At 41.4% G+C, this 27,122-nt stretch overlaps 1 protein-coding gene across 1 annotated transcript in view; it reads right to left on the reverse strand.

The window, feature by feature from the left end:
- The window catches only part of nr3c1 (nuclear receptor subfamily 3, group C, member 1 (glucocorticoid receptor)), a 32,425-nt gene extending 10,920 nt beyond the window's left edge, over nucleotides 1–21,505 (reverse strand). The window contains exons 1-2 of the mRNA XM_058063105.2: nucleotides 21,202–21,505; nucleotides 17,125–18,260 (exon numbers count right to left, since the gene is read on the reverse strand). Coding sequence (XP_057919088.2) covers nucleotides 17,125–18,260 — 1,136 coding nt within the window. The 5' untranslated portion in view covers nucleotides 21,202–21,505. The remainder of the gene's footprint in view (nucleotides 1–17,124; nucleotides 18,261–21,201) is intronic.
- Between the last annotated feature and the right edge of the window lie 5,617 nt (nucleotides 21,506–27,122).

Here is a 27,122-nt window from a genome sequence, read left to right on the forward strand (position 1 = left end):
ACAAAGCCTTTAGATTTGAACGCTACTTATGACAACAAAATAAAGATGGGAACCGTTGATATATCACTTGTAAATAGTCTCAATAGATTAGCTTGTGTAGAGTGTACCCTAAGCTGGAGTTCATAAAAACTACCAGAAGAGGTCGCCTGGTATTTGTGCAGCAGTGCTGGGTCCACACCCCCTTTCCAGGCCAGTGGCTGCATTGACAATTAAGTCCTCATTGTTAAAGCATAGAGCATGCTCCTTGCCTCAAAAGTTTGACGTTTGTTTGTTTGTGTGCACGAAACACACACACACACACACACAAAAATTGTGCATCTGATCAGATCTGCAGTGCACAGATCACACCCTGACAGCCACGTTTGCATGGTTACACAACGCAAGGGGTGCACGCATGAACGCAAGCTAGACCGCAGCAGTTGGTGGGCGTAGCAAGACGGGAAAACCTGAGGGAAACAACTGGGCCTCAAAGACTAAAGGAATTCAGAGGGCTGAAAAAAAAAGTCATGCAGGCAAGATGGCCACAACAGACCTGACATTTTCCCTAAACGGTCTGGTCTTTATTTACATACGCATTTAAAAAAAAAAACAGGCGAGCTTGTTTTGTTTCAGTTTAACAGCTTTTATATTGACATAAACCAAATCACCACATTGTTTTGTGTCTGTGGATTGTGTAAATAACGTGAAACAACACAGACTTGAGATGTGTCGTGTATTTCACACAAGAGCTGGTAATGTGTCTAACTGTGAAGGTGGTGATGATGGTGATGATGCAAAGGGCGTGGAGGTGTAACCGTCTTCCTGAAAATTGGCTCAATGGAGCTTTCCAGTAAAGGCTTTAAGCTGCTCCTTCAAATCCAATTGCACTGTGTAGCTTACAAGCAAGAGAACGAGAAAGAAAGGAACAGTGCACGATACAAGCAAAGCACCTCACAGCTTATGAAAAACCTGATGGAGACAGTTCACACACAAAAATATGATGATAGAAAACTACAAATATTTCTGCTGATTTAAATCTATCCTTGAGGATTGTCAGTGAGGAACAAATTGGCAATGTGTAGAGACCAAATTTCCTCTTTCTGAAAGCATTTGTTGAATTAAGAAGAGTGTGTGTGCACCGTCGGCAGGAAGTTGTTCCTTCCCTCAGAGTTAACTATCGGTCAGGGCTCAGTTCCAGTCTCAGAACGACACTAAGAGAGGCCGAGATTTCAACAAGAAACGGCTTTTAAAGTTAAGTATTGCGAGTGTGATCAATCAATCAGCTTGGATTTTTATTGAGGCAGGCTATGTTTGAAATAACCCAGTGACCAGCTTAACAATTCATAATCCCCTTTTGGCCGACAGAGAGTGTCACATGTAGCTTAGTAACGTCTTGCTCTGTGCACGTGGGTATATTTTTATCGCCATGTAAGCAACAATGATGTGCCACTTTAGATAGACGTTCCTGTATCAGCTGACTAGGCACGGGCTGAGATTCTGATGATATGATAAACCTGGGTAAAAATATCACTGTTTCACTATATTCTAATTACAGCTGTAAAATGTGTTATTTTGAATGTGAGATGTGTGTTCAGCACACTATATTTTCTGCAAAATGGCTCAGGGACGTATTTAGAGGTTATCACATGGTTTGTCTGGTATCAGGCCAGGTATCATGCCCCCAAGTGTCAGTATCAGCCCGAGACCGAAGGTCGAGGAACGTCTATGGAAAGACCTCAAGCTTTTTTCTGAATGGCTCATCAACTGCAAGAACGAACGAAGACTGGTAGAAAGTATTCCCCCGCCTGAGTTAGACAAATACGTGTCTATGTTTATTTTATCAATCAGAAAAGAAAATGGGGATGAATACGAGCCTGATATAATACAATTCTGGAAACAAAATGGTCTTTTGATTAAATAGTATGTGATAATAAGCTCATGATTAAATATTATGTAATAATAAGCTCATGATTAAATAGTATGTGATAATAAGATCATCACTTGGTTTGTCTGGTATCGGACAAACCACATGATAATTACTCTTTTTAAGTATTACTTAGGATCTCCATGGTATATAAATACCATGGAGATCCTAAGTAATACTTAAAAAGAGTAATTGTCACTTTTTTGTGTGAAAGTCGGAGTAAATAACGTAATGTTGAGGCAGATGAAACCATAGGTTCCCCACATAGACTTGACTTTGGAGGTGAGCCCGGGTATAACAACAGTGTCCAGCGTATGACATACAGGGTGCTTTCAATGATCCCAAAGTACTATAATTCAGCCCATGACTCAGACAGGGCAGCTGCATTAGCCACCACATTCTTCCAGATGGTATTTTTATAGGTGAATCAAAGCCTGTATGAGCCATCATTCCAAGCTATGTTTATTTGCTTCCAACTTTTGGAGCACTGTTATTGTGGAAATGGTGACACCACGTACATATCAGTACCGACTGGGATCAATGCCTACATGTGATAGGTTTTTACATGCTGGGAAATTGTGGATCTTAATAAATAGCAACTGAAAGTCATGTGATTGTGTATGTGGAGGAAAACATAACTGCCTGATCTACAGTGATAAAATATGGTCTACTATTTCAGGACAGCAACAGAAGAGAAAAAATACTTTTTAAAATGTGGCACCTGGGCTGTACAGCGGTCGAGTTGTTAGCGCACAGACCTCACAGCTAGGAGACTCGGGTTCAATGCCACTCTCAGCCATCTCTGTGTGGAGTTTGCATGTTCTCTCCATGCATGTGTGGGTTTTCTCCGGGTACCCCGGTTTCCTCCCACATTCAAACAACATGCTAGGTTAATTGGCGACTCCAAATTGTCCATAGGTAAATGGTAATGGTAATGGTTTTATTTCATTTGAACATGCATCAGATTACAATTGAGTGCATCACATAATCAGTTCACAGTTCCACATGTCTAAAAGGAGTAGGAAGAAGCAAAGCTTATTAAATCCTACCCCTCCATCTGGTACTTTTACAATCAGTAACTGTTACATTTGTTCACTTCCTGCTTTCCATAATACAGTTTAAGTTTTTTTTTTTAAATAATGTACCTCGTACCGAAGTACAAGGTGATATGACCATACAATGACATAATGGGTACCATAGTAAGTGTCAATATAGTGATATACAGTAAAGTCTCGTTATATCGATATCGATATATAAGGATTTCAATACGAAAAAAAACACGGCGAGCGGCTGCTTCCAGTCAACTTTATTTTTCACACTTCCACCACCAGAGCACAGCACACACACCAATTCCCGCACTTCCTGGTTCACAGGTCATGCTCAACCCGCCCCACATAGCTGGCCAAACACATGCCTGCAACAGCGTTCGTGGTTTCTCTCACGAGAGCATGTACATATGAAAAACAGTGTTTATTGCAAGCGATAAAAAGATATCTGAATACAACACAATTAAATACATGTATTTGTACGCTTGTGTCTTCATTGGAATAGGTGTGTATGCTATGTCAGTTGGTTCTTCTGTTCCAGGCATGTGTTTGGCCAGCTATGTGGGGCGGGTTGAGCACGACCAGTGAACCAGGAAGTGCGGGAATCGGTGTGTGTGTGCTGCACTCTGGTGGTGGAAGTGTGAAAAATAAAGTTGACTGGAAGCAGCCGTTCGCCGTGTTCTTTTTTTGTATTGAAATCCTTAAGCAAAGATTGATTTAAGCTGCTTTTGTATCGATATAAGCAGACCAAATTGGCTGGTGGGAGATGAAAAGGGCATCGTAGTAACCGGATTATCATAATAACCATGTATCGTACTAACGGAACTAATTATATCATAAAAGACTAGAAATTTGCCGGGAAATGAAAATAGTATCGTAATAAGTAGTAATTCGTTATAACCGATATCGATATAACGAGACTTTACTGTATATAGCACATCATGACTGGTTCAAGACTCTTCATCCTTGTATTTAGCAAACATCAACTGCTGTATTGTTTCTTGAATTGGCTCATCGTTGTGCATTGTTTGAGGTCCTTACTCAATCCATTCCATAGTTTGATTCCACATACTGAAATGCTATGGCTTTTTAACGTAGTCCTAGCATATAAGTGTTTCAAATGTAGTTCTTCCCTGAGATCCTATTTCTCCTCTCTTGTAGAGAAGTATTGGATGACATTTTAGGTAATTGGTTATTTTTAGCCTGATGCATTATTTTAGCTGTTTGAAAATGAAGTTTAAGTATTTGTGATTTTAGAAATAAGGAGTTAGTATGTTCTCTGTAGGCGGCATTATGAATTATCCTTACTGACCTTTTTTGCAGTACATTTAGCGAGTGAAGATTGCTTACCCCATAGGTATGAATATGAGTGTGAATGGTTGTTTTTGTCTATATGTGCCCTTGGATGGGCGGTACTCCGCCTCTCGCCCTCAGACAGCTGGGATAGGCTCCAACATCCTGCGCGACCCTCGTGAGGATAAGCGGTAGAGAAGGAATGTGCCACCCACATGGCCCTTGGAACGGAGGTTGCAGCAAGTTCTACACAAGCTCCCTTAATCTCCTACGTGGAATCATTTGGTAAGAAAATATTGACTCTTGTACAAACACATTAAAGCAGAGTACACACCACAGCAGTCTTTATGTGACGCTTTGCTTTCACATTACCAGGTCGCATTTTTTTTGGTAATGGGAACAAAAAATAAAGATAAAATGCAGTGTGAATGTAGCCTAAGACATAATAACTGTTGCTTGTTGTTGCAGCAATGGCTTTGTTTACACAACAACATCGGGCATCTTTTACGCATAAGGCAATGAATGGGATCTCTGCAGGGACAGCTACTGCTTTAAGCATAGCAAGCTACCCGGCTAACTAGCTACTCCCCAATGTATTTATTATCGACTTAAGATAGGTTTTGTAACTATAAAATTATAAAATCCTCCCTGTCACTTTAACACATGCGCAACATCACAAGTCTGATGAGGAGCTGCAGGCTCAATACGGGACGGTTGGTGCCACTGCTGTCATTCACCCCCATGAGGCAATATGGCACAAACTGTGTTGTTGAGTTGGAACTGTGTGCATGCAAAGGAGAGCAGAGAAGAGACAGGAGGATGTGCTCCTTTCACAAAGTTAAGAGGCACAGAAATAGAAATAGGAACTGGTTTGCATGCACTGCATTACTCACACATGCAAGAACAGCTCAGCTCCTATTTTGGAAAGGATTGGTCTATCAGACAATAATGCACAGCGGCAATTGCAGTTTCCAATTGGTTTGTCTCATCAAAACAACCACAGTACCCATTTTGGTATGAAGCTCCGTTTATATCAAAATGAAGTTCAGTTCAGTTTTTGGAGGGGTTTACAATGTGTGGCACAGTGAGGTTCCCCTCACAGAATATACTATGGCGGGGCGGGGGCCATACCTACATTGTCCCTGAAAAGTGATTTTCTGAATCATAATTTGTTTTCTGCTAAGCACAGGGCCTGTTTTTACAGAAATCTAAAATAAACTAAAAAGCTATTTTTTTTTCTGGTCTGCCTCTCCTGAAATCTTCTGTTGCCTACCAGGGAAGGCCCGCCTCACACTAACTGATCAAAATACAAGTCGTACGACATTTTTGGCACCCTTCCGTCATACCACTGTGGCGTGAGGTTAGAATTAGGACAGTGTGCCATGATGACATCAGGAAGAAAAAGCACAGACAACACATTTTCTCACGCAAAACTTGTAATAAACTAGCAAAAAACAAAACAAAACGGAGATTAAATCCAACAACGGAGTTTTCAGCTGCTCTGCTTCCAAACATTGGAACTCACTTCCAACGGACATCCATATCATATCTTCCTCTTTTCAAAGTCAGACTCAAAACTCACCTATTTAGTGTGCGGTTTTTATCGTTTTTCCCTATTCAGTGTGTCTGGGTTTTTTTTTTAAAGCACTTATAAATAAAATACATGATTATTTTTATTCTTATGACCATTAGTAAGGTATGCAATCTGTCTCTAATAACATCCATTACCATCTCATGTGGTGTGCAGACGGGTATATTAAAGTCCTAGCTAAATTTCGTAGCCCCGAGCAGTAGAAACACTATTAAGTAATGGCTGAAGACAAGGAAAACAACCCCAAAGGACTTGACTTTGCATATTAGTTAGCATAATTGGTAGACATTGAGACTGTATGCATGTAGGTGGGAGGAGGTTTCCTGCCTTCAAAGTGAACTGGAGCCCTGCTGATTTTTTTCGCTGGAGGGCCAACCTCCTTAAGTGTGCTGACTCGGCACATTCAAAAACAATGGTAAGACGAGTAGCTCGGGAGACTTTCTTCGAGTTCTCTGTCTCTTTAGTGTTACTAACTAAACCCTGGTGTGAAAAATGCTCCACTGTGTTTTTTTTTTTTTTTGGGGGGGGGGGTATGCGGTAACAGCGCAGCAGTGAGTGGAATGCCTGGCATTCGATCTGGTGCGTTCACTCGGCGCCAGCTGTGGGCAGGCGGGAAGGAAAAGTAGGTCAGGGAAGTGAAAAGCTTCGCGGCAGGCAGCGCTGTGTGGTTCCGCCTGGCTGCCTGTGGACACGCACGCAGAGACACGCGCACGCCCACACGCTCATGCATAATACACTGCTAGGTGGCTTGCACACAGATTAACATCATACGAGGTGACATGAAAAGCAAGCACGGTGTTTTCTACTCCTGAATCTCCTGCACCACTAGATCATAGAAAGCAGTTGAGAGAATAGCATCACCCATTGTAAAGCGGGAGCATCACTTTCAAAGTAAAAGGTGTCAAAATAAGAGTTCATAAATGTGCATAAAAATGGCAACTTCTCCATAATTGACATGTGTCCGTCAAAATCAAATAAATGAATGAATGAATGAACTAAATTTGGAACACTTATATGCTAGAACTACGTTAAAAAGCCATAGCTTTTCAGTATGAAGAGTCTTGAACCAGTCATGATGTGCTATATATATAAATATCACATACTACAGTGTTAATTGGCCCTGTACCATAGAAACCGCCCATGAATGATACGGGAAAAGGCCGAAATGATACTGTGTCAAAGCCCAGGGCAGTGATACTGATAAACTATAGAGTTTAACCATGTCAGTATCAGCCCCCGTAGCTGTACACTCAGAGCGTGCTGCTCTGGTATCGTGCCCGTGAAACAACCAATCAGAGAACAGCGCACAAGCGTTTGTTTTGCTGCCGCCTGTGCTCTGTCAACATGTCAGCGGTTGACACACCCGGCGAAAGACAAATAGGGAAAATAGCAAACAGAATATTAGAAATGGAACATTTTATCACCATTAATGAGGAGGACACTCTTGAAATGATCGAAAAAACTAAAAATGCAAATACAAGTCGGAAAACCAAGGGCGACTGCAACTGCAAGAACGAACAAAGACTGGTAGAAAGTATTCCCCCGCCTGAGTTGGACAAAAACGTGTCTATGTTTATTGTAACGTCGTTGCTGACGCTATGGAAAGGACCCGACTGTGATCGCTTTTATTACACAACAATACTGGCTACTGTCGGCCGTAACCACGCCGTTGCAACCACCGCCAGCAACGCAACAGTGCTTCCTCAACACGACACGCCCCCACCCCTGGTGCATTCACAGTCACGCGGAACAGACAGACACTCAAGAGCACAACATGTCAACATGAACACGTCAGGGTCACTACATTATTTTATCAATCAGAAAAGAAAATGGGGATGAATACGAGCCTGATTCTCTCAAATCAAAATTCAACTCTCTGGCACGTTACATGATGGAAAAACGAAAGTACGTGATAATATGCTCATGATTAAATTGTATGTGATAATAAGATCATCACATGGTTTGTCTGGAATCAGGCCCAGTATCATGCCCCCGCATGCTAGAATCAGTGCTACTGACACTTGGGGGCATGATACCTGGCCTGATACCAGACAAACCATGTGATAACCTCTAACTATATTGACACTTACTATGGTACCCATTATGTTATTGTATCATATCACCTCGTACTTTGGTACGAGGTGCATTATTAAAAACAAAAAAAACAACTTAAACTTTATTATGGAAAGCAGGAAGTGAACAAATGTAACAGCTACTGATTGTAAAAGCACCAGATGGACCACCCGGGGACGTCCACAGTGTGTGCTTGCGTGTGTGTGTATTGAGTGGATGAGATGTGCGCGTGTGTCTGAGATTACTTTATGTATTTATTGTTTTAAATACTTAGATAAATAATGATTAGTTTTATTATAATTATATATATACTATATATATATATATATATGTGTGTGGGTGTGTATATGGCCATGTGGATATACGGGGGGGGGGGGGGGGGGGGGGGGGGCTCTGCGGGGGTCTGGCGCAGGGCGTTCCATCTATACCGCCCGGTCCTCCATGGGGCAGTGTGCCCGGGCCTCTCCTGTCCTGGCCGGGGCGGTCCTATGTCGGTGGTCAGGCCTGGGGTTACCTGGGGCGGGCCGGGTTCTGCTTCCTGGGGGTGTGTGGGGGGCGGGGGGCGGTGCCTCCGGCCGTGGACGGGCTCCCTTCCGGCTGGCGGGGGCGCCCCTGTGCCCACGGGTGTGTGGCCTTCGATGCCCTTCTGCCCTAGTGGGGTATGGTCTCCCGCTGGTCTCGGGGGTGCGGCTCTCCTCCGGCCTGCTGGCGCCCTGTTGCCGGTTGGGATTGCTCCTCTATGGCCTCTTGCTGGTCTCTTCGGGAGTTGCTTCGGGGGCGGGTCTTGGGGAGTCGGCCCTGGCTTTGCCCACACCCACGGGGCCGGAGGATCTCTGGCGGTGGGGGCTTGACCTGGCTGCGCGGGGCGGGGTTTGCTGGGTGGTAGAAGGCAGTCTCTCTCCTTTTGTCATTCTCAGTGACAATTACACATTCACACACTCGCATTCACATACACAACACACCTCCATATGGACACTCACAGCACATGGGTGCTTCTCTATACAATCTACCATTTTATCCCTGATGTTTATATGCTATTGGTATGCTATTATTACAGTAATAATGATGTCAAGCAGTGAGATTTTAATGACTGTAATGAATGGCTGTAATTGTGTTTACTATCACGGTTCATGTCTTCATTGTTACTATTGCTACTGGTAAGTTGAACTGTTTCATTTCACTGATATCATCTCCATTATGACCCTTAGCCATCATTGACATTTAACTGTTCAGTTTGTCTCTGTTGTTGTTATGGGAATTCTTGTTGCTGCTGTTTTTGTCTCTCCCTCTACTGCCCCCCCCCCACCCCACCTTTCTCTTCTTCTTTTCTGTTCTTCTTCTTGCTCCGGTCCAGTCGCTCCAAATGGCATAACAAAAACATCAAATAACGGCAAATAAAATTTCATGGTACAGGGAAGTTGTAGCCAACACCTTTCCTGACACAGCAGGGCTCTACATTAAAAACCAAAATGACTTGCCCATAGGGAATCCTTAAGGTGAGAACTACTTGCCCGAACTTGCCCCATGTAAAATGAAAAGACTGCCATAATGATATCATGTAATTTTTTGTGGCATCACATGAGAATCTCAAATAAATAAAATAATAAAATAAATAATACTGTAGTGTTGCGTGTGTGTTGTATTCCGGGCTGTAGTTTCATGCATGGACGCTGGGGGCAGTCATGTTCAGCTCGCGGTCTTGGAGCGGGCGTTTTGGGACCAAAGAAGAGGAACGAGAGGGAAAAAAGGAGAAGTTCGGTTGCCGTGCGCCCAGCTAGTTAGTTAAATCTGCAACAGGCCAGTAAGTTGTTTTTCATGCTGCCTTAGAGAATAAAAACCATGCAACGATAGAGGTTCATCACTTTTTGCTGTTTCCTTCAGAATTAGACGATGTTGGCAGCGACGCCATGATGGATGTTTTCGTAGTCAAACGATCGCTGATTGGTTGATCGCGAACAACGGGTGTGGGTAAACGCAGACTGTGGATTACGGACCGCGGTCTAAATAAACGATTCTGATTGGTCCATTGCAAGGATTGCTTTGCAAATTACCACCGGAATTACGCAGTCCGTGTTTTACCAACACCCAACAAGAACCGATTTAAAAAAAACTCTTGGTAGTATGGCATGACAAAGTGCACTTGCCCGACGGGAATATCACTGATTAGATTTACTTGCCCGAATTTTGTTTTAACTTGCCCCGGGCCATCGGTACATCGTTATTGTCGAGCCCTGCACAGAGCAAATCTGTCTAGCATGTAAGGGCATTTAGATCAACAATACTATCTGCCCCGATGGCTGGACGGGACAAAAAAAAAAAAAAAAAGCACCAGATGGAGGGGTAGGATTTAATAAGCTTTGCTTCTTCCTACTCCTTTTGGACATGTGGAACTGTGAACTGATTATGGGATGCACTCAATTGTAATCTGATGCATGTTCAAATGAAATAAAACCATTACCAAAGATAAAAGCCTGTATAATGGACAGAAAAACATTAATAGTGCGACGCTTCAAAGCACTTCAAACAGGTGGCATATTTGCATGGTGTCATGGATTGCTATGATGTGCTGCGATGTATTATGTAGTTTTGAAGTCTTCTGTTTACTAGAAATCAATACTCACAGGAGGCGATTAGTTTCTTTTCAGGGAGAAAAAAAAACCCTGTAGCGAGGTTTATGCATAGTTTACACAGCAGTAGCTTTATCCCCATGAGCACAAGGAATTACAAAGGTTAGGCTTCAAAGAGCATTTTGTCACTAATTATATTTTTTCTTCCTGTTTTTTCCACTCATGACCTTATAACCCAATGATAGCTCTATAGTTTACATTAAGGAGCCGCCCTCCCTGCTCATCATAGCTGAGACTGGGTGTTCTACTGGCACTAATTGAAACACCCCGAGCCTTAATTGCTTGTAACAGCAAGCACTCATCATGCTCTACTCATTGTGAAGAAATCCTCTCACAGAGGCAGTTATCAGCAGGTTGTGTGACACAGTTACCATGGTGATGGAGCTGTATTTAAAGTCCAGACAAAAATGCTGTGGGGGAAAGCCTCTGCTAGCCAGTTAACCCTCGCAAACCTGGACAAGCACATCCACTGCCTTTATGAATACGTGTGGGATTCCAAAAAATTGCACAATATTATAGTAAAAAATCACAATATTTGAAATTACGAATCAGTGTCACTTTTGTTATTTCTGAATGTAAATAAACAGACACATAAGCTGAAAATGCTATGAAGCTCATTTGCATGTATGGTACACTTTCTTGCTTCACTTTTACCAACATTGTGTGGCATACGCTGTTTGCGTTTCTTTAATGTTTTGGATGCAGCAACATGCGTTCCACTGTTTTTTATTGTTTATTTCATTGTCTTTGGCACAAACCTTGTCATGTCATAAAATGACGACGCACACATTGACATCAGCGGCACAAAGAAATTATTCAACACTGTTTCACAGTATATTTTCACATGGCTATGGCTTGAAATCACTGTCGTTTGTGCATCATGACCCTTGAAATAGCAAGGTACGCCCGCGAGTACTCTCATTCGCTACTTTCAGGAGAATCGCACATTTGTGTTTGCTTGCTTGTTACTCCTGATAACACTCACTTGCAACACTCGCTGGTGCCAACAAACACGCATGCACAAGTGAATGTAGTGAGGCGGCCAAAAATCACGCTGTTAATTGATTTATTCGTATTGTGACAGGGCTAGGTATTCGATTCATCGTCCTTTTGACTTCTAAATGTAAATATCATCTGATTTCAGTTTCTCCAATGTGAATCATTTTGTAATTTCTTTAGTATTCAATGAAATCAGACCTATTATTGTTGTGTTTTAGGCAAACAAGTTTTTATCGGCTTTGAGTTTTAAAAACAGTGATCAACATTTTTGCGTCTTTTCCGATACGTTGCAGACCAAACCACTGACTGCTTGTGTTTGGTTCTTACTGATTTGGTCGGTGTAGGGCAGGGCTCTCAAACTCGCGGCCCGTGGGCCAAATGCGGCCCATGAGACGCTAGTTTGAGGCCCCCACCTTGATACCAAAGTTTAATGTTGAAATGACAGCTTAAAGCTGTGTGCACACCGGACACAATTAACATGATTTTGCCCTGCCCATACTGTTACCCTGCCCTGTTTTGCTTTGGATTAGCAATGAAGCTAAAGGCTTATGACGCTGGGTACAAATAAATGCAGGAAATGATTTGGAATAAAACGGAAAATACACGTCAAGATAAAGCATCTCATCAAACATGTTGTTAAAGTTACGACGCTGCTCCCAGATGGAACTGAGTACGATGCTAACTTGCTAATTGGGTAAAATTATTAAGTTTCATTAATGTTCATGTTAAAGGTTAAATAACTGTTAATACTGTACATTTGAATCTGAAAAAAATAATTTCTCTACCAACTGTATGTGGTTTCTTACGTTTTTCTTATTTGCTGTTTTTATTATTATTTTACTTATTTATTACTGATTGATTGATTTATTGTCTTTATTCTTAATTTGTTTATTTATTTATTTATATCTTATTTTGTGTATAGAAAAATAAAAATTAAGATATTTGAGAACAGTGGAATGTTTTATCAGATATTTTGGTGTGGAAAACCAGAACCAATCTACTGAAAAAGTGTAGGGTATAGCAGAAGCAAAAGCATTGAAGATAGTTTTTTTTATTGATTTTTTTTCTCCAGTTTTTAATAAATGCGTTTTGTTTTTTGTTTTTTTTTTTTTTTTTAACCTGATGCGGCCCGGCCTCACCCAGAACCTAGCTCCGGTGGCCCCCAGGTAAATTGAGTTTGAGACCCCTGGTCTAGGGTCTAACTGGTTCCTCGGTTAATCGGCACAGCAAGATTGAACGTTGACGAAGAAAACACTGGTTAGTTGTATTCCCAAGATGTCATAGACCTTCAGTCCAAACCAGACAGCACTGTTCTTTAAAATCTCACACTCGGGAGGCCTCATTAGGATCTTTGGGGAAGGTTGCTTGGATCCTCCAGTTGCATAATGCCAAAAATAACCCCAGAGATGGTGCACAGAGCAGATCTGCTGAGATACTTAATTCTGCGGAAAAGGTGTTTTATGGTTCCAGGAGGAACACCCTTCTTGACAATGTGGGCCACCACAAATAAATGAATTGATGAATCACTGATGGGAAATTGAACTCCATCAGCCACTCTGTGTGAAGTCATGGCATTACCGGTTCAGCGGCTTGACTGAAGTGTGGCATAATTAGTTGTCCCTTTTTTTTTACATTTGTGATACAGTGGAATATTTAGTTTATTTCAATACTTTTTTACCCTTTGGTGATGCATGAAATTTAAATGTGCATTTTTTTGTCCTAAAAATGGACAGAACAGACAATGTTTCCATTTTAACATTCATATCGCTCATACAAGTGTAAAAATAAGCTAACCCTTGTATAATAAAAAAATCATAAGGCCTGCTGAATTCATACGTGAATGAGTGTGTGTTCCTGGGAGGTGAGTCTCTTCACCTTTAATATTAAAAAAAATACTTTTTTTGAAAAGTCAGAAGGTTCTGTATGCCCGCCTCTGTTCATCAAACTCTTGGACTGGCAGCTCAATCTTCTCTTTAATTAACAGTCTGCGAGTTTACGTTTCAATGTTGTGAGTCAGTTATTATGGTCTGAGTCAGTCCTTTGGCACAAATAGTTTCTTCACACACAGGGAAAGTTTGCATTGCCTAAAACACTCCTATTTTCGGTAGCTGTTGGTACAGTCATGTGGCTACAGTGTGTTGCTCTTAAGTGGTAATGGTTTTATTTCATTTGAACATGCATCAGATTACAATTGAGTGCATCACATAATCAGTTCACAGTTCCACATGTCCAAAAGGAGTAGGAAGAAGCAAAGCTTATTAAATCCTACCCCTCCATCTGGTACTTTTACAATCAGTAACTATCAGTAACTGTTACATTTGTTCACTTCCTGCTTTCCATAATACAGTTTTTTTTTTATAATGCACAAGGTGATATGACCATCCAATAACATAATGGGTACCATAGTAAGTGTCAATATAGTGATATACATAGCACATCATGGCTGGTTCAAGACTCTTCATCCTTGTATTTAGCAAACATCAACTGCTTGTATTGTTTCTTGAATTGGCTCATCGTTGTGCATTGTTTGAGGTCCTTACTCAATCCATTCCATAGTTTGATTCCACATACTGAAATGCTATGGCTTTTTAACGTAGTCCTAGCATATAAGTGTTTCAAATGTAGTTCTTCCCTGAGATCATATTTCTCCTCTCTTGTAGAGAAGTATTGGATGACATATTTAGGTAATTGGTTGTTTTTAGCCTTATGCATTATTTTTTAGCTGTTTGAAGATGAACTATATCAGCAAGTATTTGTGATTTTAGAAATAAGGAGTTCGTATGTTCTCTGTAGGCGGCATTATGAATGATCCTTACTGACCTTTTTTGCAGTACATTTAGGGAGTGAAGATTGCTTTTATAGTTATTAGCCCATATTTCCACACAATAAGTAAGATATGGTAGAACCAGAGAGCAATAAACACCTTATGTTGTATATTTGTAATATGAGGTTTCCAGCTCATATTTTCATCTATTGTGATCCCCAGAAATTTATTTTCCTTCACCCTTTTGATTTCTACATCGTCTATTTGTATTTGCTGGGATGTGTCCTTTCTGCTGTTACCAAACAGCATGATTTTAGTTTTACTTAGGTTCAAGGACAATCTATTATTATGAAACCATCTTTTAGTGATGTATTGACTACACACAAAACACAAAATGCAGCAATATCATTCCTCTGACTGTTAATAAGCGAGAACCTTTTAAAACCTTTGTTTTTAATGGTATTTTCTCTTCATGGGTAGCTTTCACCGTGGATGCGGCCCCTTCATATGCCTTCATCATAAGTAGTATCGTTTTTACACCATCATGTAGAAAAGTGTTATTCCCAATGAACAACATTCTGGGTCTGGAATTTCCTGTGGGCTGGTGACTGGCTTGTGTGTGAATGGAGAGCATTGTTTGTATTCATCTCATTGAACTGTGCACTTCCCAGATCCCAGACACACACTTGTCAGTGTTTTGTAGCCTCTTATTTATCTGGCTTTGTTCATATTCATAATTTCAGAGTATTTAAAGATAAGTGGCTGTTAGTTGCATCCCACAAAAGATAACCTGAATAACTCAAATGCTGGCAAGTACATCCAGCTGTAGTCAGTGTTATATCCTTCCCTATTCCTGGGAATTTGATGCAACATTTTGTCTTTTTTTCCCGGGAGGAAGTTGCACCAGACAATTTAAGATCGCAATGTCAAAATTTTAATATCTTTAAAACAAACATTATTTGTATTTTATATTTGAAGGCTCATGTGTCTTGTCCAAGACAGAAGCTGGAGGCCGCACCAGTGAATGTACACGCTAATCGTTGACATCGTCTAGAAATAAACATTGTCTAAATATTTACACTGCATTGGTCAAAGTCTGCATGAGCACAGCACACAGCTGTATAAACGGTTATATGAGCGGTGTTATCGCAACCTACAGAGTTGATTAAAAGTCGTTTGATTAATTATTATTCAGTTCAAAATTAAGGTAAACTGATTTTTTTTGCACACGAATGGAAAATCTCATTCATGGTGCTTTTTCTGAGTTGTGCTCATGGTGCTTTTTCCTGAGTTGTGCTCAAAAGACTTTGGAAGACATGCCACTGTACGCGTACTTCAAGTGTCCTCACATATCCTTATGAATATAAGACAAAAGGTCAATGACCTCTGGGCAATTGGTGGCTAAGGCCTGCCAGTGGTTGTTTCAGAGTTTCCAATACATTTGTCATGGTAATAGTTTTATTTCATTTGAACATGCATCAGATTACAATTGTGTGCATCCCATAATCAGTTCACAGTTCCACATGTCGAAAAGGAGTAGGAAGAAGCAAAGCTTATTAAATTCTACCCCTCCATCTGGTACTTTTACAATCAGTAACTGTTACTTTTGTTCACGTCCTGCTTTCCATAATACAGTTTTAGTTTGTTTTTTTTTTAACCTTTAGATGCATAAGTGGGTCAAAAATGACCCGGTCAGGTTGTTTTCTTGAAATATCTTCGTAATGAAATTTTTTTTATCATTTCATATTCCAAGTGTTCCTCAAAAAACTATTTTTTGCTGTCATGCCATTCACATTTTTAACTTACCTTTTATACATTTTAAGAAATTTTAGTTTTTGTGTTACTACCCCAACCTTCCATAAGTGGGTCAAAAATGACCCGGTCAGGTCGTTTTCTTGAAATATCTTTGTAATAAAATTTTTTTTATCATTTCATATTCCAAGTATTCCTCAAAAAACTATTTTTTGCTGTCATGCCATTCACATTTTTAACTTACCTTTTATACATTTTAAGAAATTTTAGTTTTTGTGTTACTACCCCAACCTTCCATAAGTGGGTCAAAAATGACCCGGTCAGGTCGTTTTCTTGAAATATCTTTGTAATGAAAATTTTTTATCATTTCATATTCCAGGTTTTTTTTGGTTTTTTTTTTTAATAATGCACCTCGTACCGAAGTACAAGGTGATATGACCATCCAATGACATAATGGGTACCATAGTAAGTGTCAATATAGTGATATATAAAGCACATCTTGACTGGTTCAAGACTCTTCATCCTTGTATTTAGCAAACATCAACTGCTTGTATTGTTTCTTGAATTGGCTCATCGTTGTGCATTGTTTGAGGTCCTTACTCAATCCATTCCATAGTTTGATTCCACATACTGAAATGCTATGGCTTTTTAACATAGTCCTAGCATATAAGTGTTTCAAATGTAGTTCTTCCCTGAGATCATATTTCTCCTCTCTTGTAGAGAAGTATCGGATGACATTTTTAGGTAATTGGTTATTTTTAGCCTTGTGCATTATTTTAGCTGTTTGAAAATTATCTATATCAGGTTTCACTATCACTATCACTATATCAAGTTTAAGTATTTGTGATTTTAGAAATAAGGACTTAGTAGTATGTTCTCTGTAGGCGGCATTATGAATCCTTACTGACCTTTTTGAAAACAAAAAACAATTGGTGACGCTGTTGTTGTGCGATGAATTTTCTGAATGTCTTGAATAAGAAAGCTATGAGACAAATCAATGATGCAAAAAGAAAAGTAATGTTGACACAAAGTTAAGACTCAAATAAAAATAATGAAGCTGTGCCAACTTGTCTTACCTGGAAAAGCTGGTCTGGTAGCCGGGAGTGCTTGAGAAAGCATCAGAGGCCTGATGCAAGCTTGACACTTGGCCAGGAGTCTGGGCTCTGCTCCAGGCTGCGCTGACAGGAAGATACTGACAAGTCACCGACTTCTGATCCTTCTGCTGCGGTGTGCCGAGTCCAAAGTGGAAGCTCTGACCTCCCGAGGTGCTCACCCCACAGATGGAGATGGGGCGAGGGGTGGGCAGGTCTGTGGATGTGGTGCTGCTTATTTGGCAGTAAGTCTGGCCGCCAGACAACTTCTCTTTTTTGATCACACCTTGGGTGCAGAGCTGAATGAAGTCACCGTCTTTTTCTTTCTTCACCAGAGTGGGGGTAGGGGTCAGGGTGGCGGTACTGGATATGCATGAGCCGGACTGCTCAGGAGTGGTCACACTGTTGTTACCATTGAGAGCGAGTGAGCCACTGCCGTTAGCGATCTCTGTGATAAGTGGCTTGACTTCCCTCTCTGAGCTGACGTCCACGAGTATAGCATCGTCCGCCAGAGTGGATAAGAAAGCGTCATCTCCAACATAAAAATCTGAAGGTGAGCCTGTGAGCTCAAAGTCAGTGAGAAGATCCAGAGTGTTGTCGCCGAACAATTTCTGGCTCATGTCCATGTCTTTCCCGATGTGTTCAAAGGCATGATCCAAATCAATTGGATCATGACTCACTTTATCCAAAGAGAAATCCTCAGTCTTCATGGAGAAAAAGTTAGGATCCGATCCCCCAATGAGAGAATCCATGGAAGATGGCGTGAAGTGTGCTATTCTCCCCCCCGGCTGCGGCAAGTTCACCCCAAGGTTTTGGCGACTGGATGAGAAGGGCCTCTGGTCTTTGGTTGTGCCTCGTTGCTGTGGACCTTCTTGCAAGGGGCTTACGGTGGCAGTGATGGAAAAGGAGGTGACTTCTACCGGAGCAGGGCTGCTGGTGAGGCCGTTAGACTGTCCAGGCTGCATTGACAGGCCAGATGGGTGATCAACAGAGGCGGTAGAACCGATGGCACTGCGAGGGGCCACTTTCAAGGGCTCTCCCCCCTCTGGGAATTCGGTGTAGACCAATTTACCTGATTGGTCATCTCTTCTGAATGTTATCTTCACTTCACCTTGGTCCATCTTTTGGCATGGAGAGAGGATAAACAGACAAACAGTTATTAGCAGGCTGTGCATCTATAAAGACATTTCTACTTGACATGCTTTGCATGGATTCAATCCTGTCCTGGATTTGTTTACAAAAAAATATGAACACACCAGAACTTATATGCTACGTTCATAGCAAATCAAGAGAGACAGAATGTTAAAAATCCAAAGAAGACATTGAAGATTATCAATTATATTTTATTTGAAAATATTAAATAAAAAATATTTTGCGTCTGTACCAACACAAACCAGAAAGCCTTTTTATGTCCATGAAGCACACAAATTTGTCATGCTGGAAAACTCATATTACAAATATACAACATAAGGTGGCAGAAATATTTCAGTATTGAACAAAGCAAAATTAGTTCTCCATCAGCAATCACTCCACACTCTTAATTGCTCTCTGGTTCTACCATATCTTACTTATTGTGTGGAAATATGGGCTATAGGATTTAATAAGCTTTGCTTCTTCCTATTCCTTTTGGACATGTGGAACTGTGAACTGATTATGGGATGCACTCAATTGTAATCTGATGCATGTTCAAATGAAATAAAACTATTACCATTACCATTACAAAGCCAGCCTAACCCTCTAATTCAAATTAGTCCGCCGTGGCGGATGAGTGGTTTGCATGTAGTCAGGGGATCAGGAAGACCAGGGTTCGATTCTCTGCTTGGGCATCTCTGCGTGCATGTTCTCCCCGTACATGGGTGGTTTGGTTTTCTCCGGGTACTCTGGTTTCCTCCAACATTCCGAAAAAATGCATGTCCAAATTGTCCATAGGTATGTGCCCTGGTGACCAGTTCAGAACTCAAGAACAGAAAGGAACCAGATCAAATGTTCCAGCCAATTGCCAATTTAAGATGAGATATGCCTTATGAGTCCCAAAGGGGGACTTCCAGAATTCAACTTAAGAAGTCAACAATTAAAAGCACACGGATGTAGATACTGAAGCCATCTATACATGCTGTACATTCCAGTGTATTCGCATCATCATTCTTGGTTTCTGCAACAGAAAATTCAAAACCGCACCGCTGAAATGGGAAAAGAAGCCAAAACACACAAATGCCTACATGAATAAGAGCTGACAGAAAACACTGCTGACACCCACAAAGACACAAGGAAAGATTCAAAGTACTTGGAGAGCCAACTGCAAAATCTAGATCAGGCTAAATGGAGAACCTTGTTGTCAAAGAGTCTTATTTTCTCTGATTATATCGACTATATTGGGTCTGGCTGCATGGCGGGACAAGCGTGCAGGCCACACAGCCAGGAGACCCGAGTCCAATCCCACCCTTGTCCATTTCTGGTGGAGTTTGCATGTTTTCCCAGTGTACTCTGGTTTCCTCCCACATTCCAAAAACATGCTAGGTTAACTGGCGACGCCAAATTGTCCGTAGGTATGAATGTGAGTGTCAATGGTTGTTTGTCTATGTGTGCCCTGTGATTGGCTGGCCACCAGTCCAGGGTGTATCCCGCCTTTCACCCAAAGACAGCTGGGATAGGCTCCAGCACCCCTGTGACCCTCGTGAGGAAAAGGGGTAGAAAATGAATGAATGAATGAATGTTTCATCGTGCAGCCACATTTGGCCCGTGGGCCCCGCCTTGTTATGAAAGTTTAATGTTAGTGCGGCCTGCGCAACTTTGATATGGATGCTGTATGGTATCATGTACCCAGAAACAATTATTACATTTGATTAATGTTCATGTTAAAGGTTAAATAACTGTTAATAGTTATCCTCCCTATCCGTGTGGAAGTGGTAAGTTTTTGGCTATTTAAGTTTAAAGGAAATAACTTGAAGGCTACCGTTTTGGTCGCTAGCTCTCTAGTTTGCGAGTTAGCATGTGTCTCAAGACCCTGCAGTTGCGCAATATGCTGTAAACAAAAAAAGTATAAATGTGACTATAGTCGTGTTTTGTCATGTCTACAGGGCTCTAATGCTTTGTTAATTTTAATCTGGAAAAAATAATTTGTCTACCCACCAACTATATATGGTTTCTTAAGTTTTTATTATTTGCCGTTTTATTATTATTATTATTATTATTAATTACTGATTTTCTTTATTCATGATTTGTTTATTTATTTTTCATCGTATTTTGTGCAGAAAAATAAAAATTTAGATATTTGAGAACAGTGGAATGTTTTATCAGAGCTTTTATTGTAGAAAATCGGAACCAAAGCACTGAAAAAGTTTATATATTTTTGTGTTTTTAATAAATGCATTGTTTTTTTTTGGTAAACCTGATGCGGCCCAACCTTGCCCAGACCCTAGCTCCAGTGGCCCCCAGGTAAATTGAGTTTAAGACCCCTGCCCTAAATGCACCATTTAAAAAAAACTTAAAACTGGGGGGTTGAGGAGGTGTTGAAAGGCAGTGAGGCCTTTATTAATGCAGACCTGCCATCATGTACCAATTTCTCGTACTTAGCATGCAATTTGACTCATGAATGCACTTGTGTGTGTCACTGCTCTCCATTTTGTTACACTTAGCTGATTTCACTTTACTGTTCAGTACAGACCGAATAAATAAATAGATTTTATTAGTTTCTTAACAGTCTCCCAGTGGGGGGGTATGGCAGAAAATAACTGAGAACCCCTGCTGGAGTGAAAGTTACCCAGCATGCTCTTCGCGCCTCGGCGATGGCATATCGCAACGTTAGCTAGCTTCAGCTAACGGCCATATCGCACAATAAGACGGCTTTGACGACAAAGTTTAAATACACTAACAGTACATGGACATACTATATAAGTTTAACATGACCACACGTGGCCTTAATTCGTGGATGTCGCCGCTAGCTAGCAATGTGAACGATGTACAAAAATTTTCTCTCAAATCACTAAAAGTAATACTCATGTCGCGTTAGCATACATGTGTTTCACCAGCAAATACACCGATGAAAATGAAATTTTAATTTACCTTCAAATGACGGCTTGTTGATGGGAGCGCATAGATCGTCTGTCAACATTGTTATGGTACAAAGTAGCCGACCACAACACGTCAACTCGGTATTAGTCAATTCCTCTTGCGTCGCATTCCTGGTGGCGGTGAATAGAGCAAACCGAGTTGAAGCTTCTCGGTCGTATATACATGTATATATTTGAACAGTTCTCTCGCTACTATACTATGCTAACTGCCAAGTAAACAACCCGAGCTTACGGTGCTTCCCAGCTAGCCATTAGGGAAGCAGGCGCTAACCTTGAAGCAAAACATACAAAATGGAGAACCAACCAAACGAGTCCACAGTTGCCTTGTTGCAGCTGGCAGCGACATATGTCGGCGAGAATGTGTAACTACAAGTCTATAAAGTAGCAGTGACCAGTATTTGAAGCATTCAGCACAGGGGTCTCAAACTCAATTTACCTGGGGGCCACTGGTGCTAGGGTCTGGGCAAGACTGGGCCGCATCAGGTTTTCAAAAAAAAACCGCATTTATTAAAAAGAGAAAAATATACAAACTTTTTCAGTGCTTTGGTTCCGATTTTCTACAATAAAAGCTCTGATAAAACATTCCACTTAATTTTTATCAATATCTTAATTTTTATTTTTCTGCACAAAATAAGATGAAAAATAAATCAACAAATCAAGAATAAAGAAAATCAATCAATCAGTCATAAATAAATATAATAATAATAATAATAAAACGGCAAATAATAGAAACTTAAGAAACCACATATAGTTGGTGGGTAGACAAATTATTTTTTTCAGATTAAAATTAACAAAGCATTATTAGAGCCCTGTAGACATGACAAAACACGACTATAGTCACATTTATACTCTTTTTATTTACAACATATTGCGCAACTGCAGGGTCTTGAGACACATGCTAACTCGCAAACTAGAGAGCTAGCGACCTAAACGGTAGCCTCCAAGTTATTTCCTTTAAACTTAATTAGCCAAAAACTTACCACTTCCACATGGATAGGGAGGATAACTATTAACAGTTATTTAACCTTTAACATGAACATTAATCAAACGTAATAATTTTTTCTGGGTACATGATACCATACAGCATCCATATCAAACTTGCACGGGCCGCACTTAAACTTTCATATCAAGGCGGGGGCCTCAAACTAGTGTCCTGCGGGCCACATTTGGCCAGCGGGCCTCGTGTTTGAGACCCCTGATTTAGCAGCTCAAATAAATCCATTTTTGCTTCAGATATAACTGATGTTAGCCCAGCAGGTGTGAAACTCATGTTTTTTTCTATATTTTTCTATCATTTAGGCCAATTTTTTCTGCTTTTGAAATCTGTTAGTTATCTGTCGTCTCAAGTTGCTATAAGTGCAAAACAAAGTGCTTAAAAATCCTTCCCGGGGTGTTTTTATTACCTGAGTCATCATATCAACACTTTTAATGTAATTGATAAGAATATTAAACGGAATTGACACAGTTTACTGCTTTAACACTACAAATTGTAATTCAAGAGCCTGTCAAATGGACAACACACTGATTTTCTTACATCACTCCCAGGTGTGGGGGGGGGGGCATATTGTCTTACATTATTCATGCTGAAGTTGCATGAAATTCAACCGCTTCCAAGTGATACACTCTAACCTAAGAGTGGAAGCATATGAATAAACTGATCACAAGAGGAAAGGAAATTAAACACATTCATTTGTCAAACAAATATAACTAAATGCAAAAACACTCAATAATAACCGCCTTTCCTCAAACACAAACAGGAAAAACCTGCAGCACAGAAAAAAAAAATTCCATGGTGGTGTTGCTCTAAATCCCGACTGTTTGAATCCCACTCAGTCCCCCTGTGGCTGCTTAGCAACCCTTCTCCTGCACAATGTACTCGGAATTAACAGGGCAAAGCGTGACCGCTGCCTCCTCACAACCAGGAGTCAAGGATTCTCCGCCATCATCAGTGCTGTGGATATATGAACAAAACAGCTCTAAACATAATACAATATTTCCTATTCATAAAATAGCCAGTTTAATCACCCCCACCTCCTTCCCCCTTCATCTGACTTTCGCTATATATTGATGGCTGTGTGGCAAATTCCATGAGAGAAGGCCCCAAGCAATAACATAGTCCCATGAGTAATCCTGCCACCATAATCCAGAATAATATGACTCGGGTTTGTCCCTCCTTTTGTTTTTCTGTTTTCAGAAATCAAAATCATATATGGGGCTGCATGGCGGTTGAGTGGTTAGCGCACAGACCTCACAGCAAGGAGACAAGGGTTCAATTCCACCCTTGGCTAATCTCTGTGTGGAGTTTGCATGTTTTCCCCGTGAATGCGTGGGTTTTCTCCGGGTACTCCGGTTTCCTCCCACATTCCAAAAACATGCTAGGTTAATTAGCGACTCCAAATTGTCCATAGGTATGAATGTGAGTGTGAATGGTTGTTTGTCTATATGTGCCCTGTGATTGGCTGGCCACCAGTCCAGGGTGTACCCCGCCTCTCGCCCGAAGACAGCTGGGATAGGCTCCAGCCGCGACCCTCGTGAGGAAAAAGCGGTAGAAAATGAATGAATATGAAAGACCAGGCTGCACGGTGGTCGAGTGGTTAGCGCACAGACCTCACAGCTAGGAGACCAGCGTTCAATTCCACCCTCGGCTAATCTCTGTGTGGAGTTTGCATGTTCTCCCCGTGCATGCGTGGGTTTTCTCCGGGTACTCCGGTTTCCTCCCATAATTCCAAAAACATGCTAAGTTAATTGGCGACTCCAAATTTTTCCATAGGTATAAATGTGAGTGTGAATGGTTGTTTGTCTATATGTGCCCTGTGATTGGCTGGCGACCAGTCCAGGGTGTACCCTGCCTCTCGCCCAAAGACAGCTGGGATAGGCTCCAGCACCCCCGCGACCCTGGGGAGGATAAGCGGTAGAAAATGAATGAATTAATGAAAAAATCCCAAATGTACAATGGACCTTCACTCTGTGTTGTTCTCATCCAGAAGATGCACACACAAGTGGATTTACATTCCTTCAGCCGCCACACAACTAGGAGACCTAGGTTCGATTCCCACCTCGGGCATTTCTGTGTGGAGTTTGCATGTTCTCCCCGTGCATGCGTGGGTTTTCTCCGGGTACTCCGGTTTCCTCCCACATTCCAAAAACATGCTAGGTTAATTGACGACTCCAAATTGTCCATAGGTATGAATGTGAGTGTGAATGGTTGTTTGTCTATATGTGTCCTGTGATTGGCTGGCCACCAGTCCAGGGTGTACCCAGACAGGGATAGGCGAATCTCATGAAGATAAACGGTATAGAAAATGGATGGATGGCTTTGTTTATATGCAAAAGATTGCCTCATACGTAAAACTGTAATTTACCATTTTTCACCACTAGATAGAGAATTTTAATTTAAGCATTTCATATTAAGCTTAAGTCCACTTCCCTATTAGAAGGCATGAAGACCACCAAGAGCCACTTGGATATTTGGATATGCTAAGAAGTGATGTGCGTTATTTAAAGATATACGTATATCTCAGCGAACTTCAATCTTTTTTATAAATTTTTGCTCTTAAATAATTTTTGGAAATTCATTCATTCATTTTCTACCGCTTATCCTCATGAGGGTCGCGGGGGTGCTGGAGCCTATCCCAGCTGTCTTCAGGCGAGTGGTGGGGTACACCCTGGACTGGTCGCCAGCCAATCACAGGCCACATATAGACAAACAACCATTCACACTCACATTCATACCTATGGACAATTTGGAGTCGTCAATTAACCTAGCATGTTTTGGGAATGTGGGAGGAAACCGGAGTAACCGGAGAAAACCCACGCATGCACGGGCACGGGGAGAACATACAAACTCCACACAGAAATGCCCGAGGTGGGAATCGAACTTGGTCTCCTAGTTGGGTGGCGGCTGAAGGAATGTAAATCCACTTGTGTCTCCACACAGAGATCCCTGAGGATGGGATTGAACTCGGGTCTCCTATCTGCAAGGTCTGCTCGCTAACCACTACTTGCCGTGCAGCCTCTTTGGAAATTACGTTTTCATAATTATGACTTTATCCTCACAATATTTCACTTTTCCCCTGACCTAATTTTCCCAAAATACAATATTAGAACTTTTTATTGGAACTTCCACAGTCAAATTTTGTTGTTGTTTTATTTCTCATATTATGCATTTATGCTACTAAAACAGCGTTATTTTTCCTCATAATGTTATGACCTTCCATGACCCAAAGCTCATGACCGAAAGAATGAGATCGCGGATACAGGCGGCTGAAATGACTCACCCTAAGAGATAGGGTGAGGAGCTCAGCCATCCGGGAGGGGCACATCGAGAGGAGTCAGTTGAGGTGGCTCGGGCATCTAGTCCGGATGCCTCCCGGACGCCTCCCTGGTGAGGTGTTCCGGGCATGCCCAGCCGGGAAAAGGCCTCGGGGCAGACCTAGGACACGCTGGAGGGATTATGTCTCACTGGGAACGCCTTGGTGTCCTCCCGGTGGAGCGGGAGGAGGTGGGAGGGGACCGGGAAGTCTGGGCTTCCCTTCTAAGACTGCTGCCCCCGTGACCCGGACAAGCGGAGGAAAATGGATGGACCAATCGGGCTGATACTTATCTGACATCCCTAATCATAACTTTATTATTTCAACTTTATGCTACTAAAATGTTGTTATTTTCACTCTATTAATATTACTGTAAAATTAAAACTTTTTCCTCTTAATATTAGACCATTTATAGTAGACCGTTTAAAAGTGCTTTTAGTAAACCCTACCGGGAACACGCTGTTGTATGTGTTTTTAGCTTTAGCTTTAATGCTAATATGTGTGTGGCTCCCTAGAAGAGTTATTGTGTCCTTTATCCACTTTTTGCACACTTGTTGCCATAGATGACATACAAATGTTAGCAAAACCAGCATAACAAATAGTTAGCAGAATTGTAGGCTGATTTCAAGATGTGTAGTGAAGCCTGCTGTTTTTTGTTTTTTTTAACAAAGCTGTCCTCCATGAAACCTCACAGCTAGGAGAGCTGTGTGTTCAATTCCACTCTCTGACATCTCTGTGTGGAGTTTGCATGTTCTCCCTGTGCATGCATGGGTTTTCTCCGGGTACTCCGGTTTCTTCCCACATTCCAAAAACATGCTAGGTTAATTGGCGACTCCAAATTATCCATAGGTATGAATGTGAGTGTGAATGGTTGTTTGTCTATATGTGCCCTGTGATTGGCTGGCCACCAGTCCAGGGTGTACCCCGCCTCTCGCCCGAAGACAGCTGGGATAGGCTCCAGCGACTCTCGTGAGGAAAAGCGGTAGAAAATGAATGAATGAATGAATGAATGTCCTCCATTAAGTGGTGGGTGGACTTTCAATATGAAATATGAATGCTGTGCTTGCACATCATGTCTTATCAATATACTGTTGTCCTCTGTGAATGTACTTTATCACACAGTCGTCAGTTCCACTAAGTATTTTGGAGCTGCCTCTGTTCTGTCCGTGGTGCTGAAATGAGGACTAATTTGGAATCGATCATGCCGATCGGATCGGTTTTCCAATTCAGTGATTCAGGAGTTAGAGGCGAGTGTCTGGCTTTCTCACTGGAATCCATTTCAAATGTGAGCCAGATATTTAATGACAGCATGGAGGCCGGAGCTGCATGTGGTCCCTCATAGCTGTCACTGGTGATGAGTCTTGGGGTCCTCACCCATTCCCACTTTCTCTCTCTCTCTCTCTCTCCCACATGTAAATATGAAAGAGTCTGAGAAGGGATTAAAATGCGCAAGGTTGCCGGATTACAAATCTATCTATCTAAAAAAAAAAAACACATCCCTGTGCTTCCTGTCATGCAAATGTCATTTGTCTTTAAGATGATGTAAGACATTATTGGACCATTCTCTCCCTCTCTCTCTCTCTCTTTCACAGCTTGGATCAAC

This window comes from Doryrhamphus excisus, linkage group LG22, assembly GCF_037039965.1.
Source record: "Doryrhamphus excisus strain RoL-2023G ecotype Guam linkage group LG22, RoL_Dexc_Guam_v1.1, whole genome shotgun sequence".
In the NCBI taxonomy this organism is placed as follows: Eukaryota; Metazoa; Chordata; class Actinopteri; order Syngnathiformes; family Syngnathidae; genus Doryrhamphus; species Doryrhamphus excisus.